The 5315-nt window shown below is 34.0% G+C and overlaps 1 protein-coding gene across 1 annotated transcript; it reads right to left on the reverse strand.

Moving 5' to 3' along the window:
- Positions 1 to 2844: 2844 nt before the first annotated feature.
- Positions 2845 to 4670, reverse strand: LOC136206974 (CBL-interacting serine/threonine-protein kinase 11). Its single transcript, XM_065998203.1, has one exon. The coding sequence runs from the start codon at positions 4380 to 4382 to the stop codon at positions 3066 to 3068; it is 1317 nt and encodes a 438-aa protein (XP_065854275.1). The 5' UTR covers positions 4383 to 4670; the 3' UTR covers positions 2845 to 3065.
- Positions 4671 to 5315: the final 645 nt, after the last annotated feature.

Raw genomic sequence — 5315 nt, forward strand, 5'->3', positions numbered from 1 at the left:
TCCAGTGGCTGGAAGAGCCTGGCCTCTGGTTTGGATGGTTAATCAAGCCGATTAATATGCGATAAATGCTAAATTTCCCTAATTCATAACCACCCTAATTTTATTTTTATAGTCGAAATCTATAATTTTAAAATTTTTTATAGTATATAAGGATAAGATGCGAAAATGCTCCTAAAGTTGACAGCTAGGAATAATATTACCTCTAACATTAAAAATAGTTTAATTAAGGACCTAAAGTTCATAACTTGGATAAATTTAGACATAATTAACAAATTTACTTATACTGTTATTTTTTTTTTTTGAAACAAATTTACTTATACTTTTTAAGTACTCCGTTTTTCAATCCATATGTCTATCATCATCTCATTCACTATCAGGTGATAGCAAAAATCTATTTTCTTTTCTGATAAAAAATGGTAGTAACCTCTCACCAAAACTTCATTAAAGCCTCCACTCTTTTTTTTTTTTTTTAATATTCATTTCTTTCTCATCGGAACTTCATCTGGAAATTCAACTCAGGGAAAACAAAATCGCAAGAATTTGTGACTCATCAAATAATATTATCAATTTTCAGTAATTTCTGATTGTTATCTTTCCTTGACTAGAATTTATGATTTATGAATTGCAGTCTAAAACTTTTAAATTATGGTGTAAAATCATAATATGGTGTAAAATTGCAGTCTAAAATTGCAGTCTAAAACTTTCTGATTGTTATCTTTCCTTGACTAGAATTTATGATTTATGAATTGCAGTCTAAAACTTTTAAATTATGGTGTAAAATCATAATATATAAAGAATAATGACATATTAAGAATTAAATTTAGTGATATGACTTAGTTATAATTTTATATTTAATTAATGATATAAATGTAATTGATCCTTGATTTTTTTTTCCTTTATTAATCCTATAGATCCTTGCGTTCATAAATTTCAGATCCAACAAGAACACAAATATGAAAAACACAAATTTCAAACGCATATGAAATAAATAACACTATGTTTACCGAATTTATATTCAAATTGACTCTTTTTTTTTTTGTCATCAAGGCTTAAAAAGTGTTTGTTTATCTCATTTTCACATCCTATTTGTTTTTCACTTCAAAAAGATAGCTTTAAGTAAACCCTATTTTTTGGAAAATTAGTTTTCTCTAAAAGCAAATAACAAACCGTAGCGGCAAGCAGCAAAATCAAGTGCTTAATGTATCTAATAAAAAAAAATCAAAGGTTAGCAAATAAAAAAAAATCAAAAAAATACTTTTTACCTAAAGTAGTTGTTTAAAATTAAAATAAATAATATAAAAATAAAATTAATTAATATCTACCAATAGTAACTAGGGCTGTAAACGGGACGATGATTGTACTAATCATCCTCGACCACTGATGTATCGGGGATTCCTCATCCACGTCCTCGAATTATAAATGGGAAAAATTTGACTATCATCCCTATTCCGCGGAGAATTCCCATCCCCATTTAAGTTTTTAAAATTTTTTCTTGTAAAACATTAATTTGTAGTATATACTTTTTTTTAAAATTCATAAACTACTATTCCAATGACATATAAAGTCATAAACTACTATTTTAGGGACATAAAATCATAAACTACTAGACATAGAAAATTAATTAAATAATTACAAACAAAGATTCAAAGCATAAAATAAAAATAAATCCAAAATAAATTAAGAATATATTTATTTTTTTATTCTTTTTCTATATTCAAATATTTAGGGTCCGTTTGTTTTATCTGTTGTTTGTTGTTTCCTGTTACGGTTTGCTGTTTGCTGTTTGAAAAGGCTGCTGTTACAAAAAGCAGGGATTCCCTGCTTTTATAAAAAGCTACTTTTCGGCTATAAAAGGCAAACTGGATGTTTCTAACCAAACACCTTAAACTCTCCTTTTCAAAGTGAAAAGGCAAACAGGAGGTCGAAAAGCAGCTACCAAACACCCCCTTAGTTAGGGGATCCGTTGGGGATAAAGCTGTAAACGAGACGGGACGGGGATTGCATTAACCATCCCCGACCACTGGTCAATCGGGGATTCCCCATCCCGTCCGGGCTACCATCCCCGTGGTGAATCCTCATCCCCGTTTAAGTTTTTAAATTTTTTACTTTTTTCTTGTAAAAAATCAACTTGTAGTATATAATTTTTTTTTTAAAAGTCATAAACGACTATTCTAGGGACATATAAAATCATAAACTATTAGACATAGAAAATTAACTAAATAATTACAAACAAAGATTCATACATAAAATAAAAACAAATCCAAAATTAATTAATAATATATATATATAATAATAATAATATATAAATTAATAATATATATATAATAATTAATAATAAATATTAGTTTTTTATTTATATTCAGGTATTTAGTCGGGATCTATTGGAATCCCCATTGGAGACATTTGAAGACGGAGATAGGACACTTATAACCATTCCCGGCTGTCGGGGACAATATACAAACCATCCCTATCCCATGAGGATCCCAAACGAGGATTCTCTGTCCCCAATGGGACGGGTCTCCAATGGGGACGAGGAATCTCCAACTAATTGACAACCTAGTTAGGGTCCCTACGGGGGACATTCGGGGATATGATAAGACATTTATAACCATTTCTGCTCGTCCCCGATTATCAGAGATAATGGGGATTCCAAACGGGAATCATCCGTCTCCAATGCAACGGGTCTCCAACAACGCAAGAGTAACATCAATTAATAAATACAACTAAGAAGCCAACGAAAATATCCTATATATATATAAAAAAAAAAGCCAACGAAAATTATATATACAATTTTATAGTTTGATTATTATATATATATTTTGAATTTTATACAACAAAAATGGGTTAACTAAAAGACAAAACATCCACCACCACATCTCAGTGATGTGATATTTATTCAAAAACACATAGCATATGGATACCATAGTCATGCATACATCAAAATAAAATTATTTTTAATTTAAAATTTGCCCCCTTTTTCTAATTAGATAGTCAATAGTAATAAACATACATATATATGATACATACAACAGTTGCCGGACTTACTTCTTTTCCGGCCAGGCTGATTAAAACGCTGTTAATGAGCTTGAGCTACTGGAGCTTGAGCAACTGGCAACCGGACTTTCTGGTTGAGACGGAGTTGACCTAGAAATTGCAGGCATCAACTTGCTTTTCAACATCTCCTTGAAGTATTCAGCATCACCACCTCTCCTCCTAGTCTCAACCACCACAAGATCGTCCGTTAAACGGTAAATCTCAACTTCTGCAGCGAAATTACCGTTTTGCCCTTCAATCAGGAAACCCCATTCTTTCGTTCTTTTTGCCCTCAGCCTCTCTACCTTGGCGAATTCCTCAATTTTCTCGATCAGTTTCTCCGGGAACTCGGAAGAGATGTATCGTTCTCCGTCGTCAACAGCGTTGTACGACTCATCGAACAATCCGTTCAAATCCAAACCGGATGAGAAAGAGATGATGTCGAAGGCGTTCAAGTTTCTGATATCTGGTTCCTCTTTCTCAATTTTGATCTCCTCATCGTAGAAATTGATTTCCTTGAATCCTCCTTTTCTGAACCACGGATCCCTCAGAATTCCATCCATAGTTATCCTTGTCGCCGGATTCGTGTCGAGAAGCCGAGAAATGAACCGTTTCAGGTCATTAGACATCCATTTAGGACACCGGTATTCACCTTTGTAGATCTTCTTGTACATAGACATGAGATTCGGATCGTTAAACGGCAGATAACCAGCCGTTAACACAAACAGAATAACACCACATGACCACACATCAACTTTCGCACCATCATATCCTTTCTTGGACAAAATCTCCGGCGCTACATAAGCCGGTGTTCCACAAAGAGTATGGAGAAGTCCGTCAGTTCGGATCTGATTCTTAACAGCACTCAGACCAAAATCCGAAACCTTCAAATTCCCGCTCTCATCGAGAAGGAGATTCTCCGGCTTCAAATCCCGATGAAAAACGCCGCGAGAGTGACAATAACCGACAGCAGAAATCAATTGCTGGAAATACTTCCGGCTAAGATCCTCGCTGAAACGACCTTTAGCAACTTTTGCAAACAATTCCCCACCCTTAACAAACTCCATAATGAAATAGATCTTAGTTTTAGAAGCTAATACCTCAAACAGCTTAACAATATGACGATGATTAAGCTTACGCATGATCGAGATCTCGCGTTTGATATTCGACATTAAATTGATAGTCGCAACCTTCTTCTTATTGATGATCTTGATCGCAACGCTCTGGCCAGTTTCGAGATTCCGAGCGTGGTAGACCTTGGCAAAAGCGCCGCAGCCGAGAAGCTTCCCGAGCTCATATTTGCCAAACAAGGCATCATTATGATCGGGAATTTGTTCGATCTCCGGCATATCCAGAGATCGAACAGGTACTTTCGGTGGAATCAAACGTGAAAGAGAAGAAAATCAGAGAATCGGAAGGAAAAACAATTGATTCGAATGGGAAGGAAGGAAGGAAGGAAGGAAGGAAGAGCCGGAGAGCGAAGATATCGGTGAAGTTCTGGTGAGTTTTTCTGGTGGTCAATGATTGGATTTTTTTAAGGCTGGCAAAAAATGTTTCAATACGCGCTTCTTATTAATATAAAAAAAAGTCACGTTTAAAGAACTTTGGAGATGTGGACACGTGGTGGGTTGTGATTGGGTCGTTTGGTGTCTGCGGATGGTAGTTGTACAGCGCATAGAGGATTACGTATAGAGTCTGCTTACGGTGGGTGTGCAGGTGATAAGGTTTATAAAGTTGGTTGTTGGGTTGTTCACAATAAAGCACTATAATTAAAAGATTTTAATTATTTTCTTTTTTTGGTTACTTTTAATTATTTGCTAAATAATATTTTTAAAAAAGTATGTGGTTAAATTCTTAACAAACTCAAAAATTGAAATTGTAGCCGTTAGGGAAAATAAAAAGTTTAAAACAATATTTGGCTTTTTTTTTTTTTGTTAGAGAACATATTTGTTTTTTTTTTTTTTTTTTTTGACGATGAAAGAATAATTTATTAATCAATGAAGGTAGAATATCCTTACAATATAAAGAATATCCTCTAACTAAGAGGAAATAGAGGTAGAATAAAAATAGCTAGTATAAGGGGTGTTTGGGTGCTCCTTTTCGTACTCCTGTTTGCCTTTTCAGTTCGAAACGGAGAGTTTTAGGTGTTTGGTTAGTGACGTTCCTGTTTGCCTTTTACACTTGAAAAGCAGCATTAAGTGTTTGGTTAGTGACCTCCTATTTGCCTTTTACACCTAAAAAGCAGGTTTTTACAAAAGCAGATAATCTCAGCTTTTTGGAAA

This window comes from Euphorbia lathyris, chromosome 9, assembly GCF_963576675.1.
Source record: "Euphorbia lathyris chromosome 9, ddEupLath1.1, whole genome shotgun sequence".
In the NCBI taxonomy this organism is placed as follows: Eukaryota; Viridiplantae; Streptophyta; class Magnoliopsida; order Malpighiales; family Euphorbiaceae; genus Euphorbia; species Euphorbia lathyris.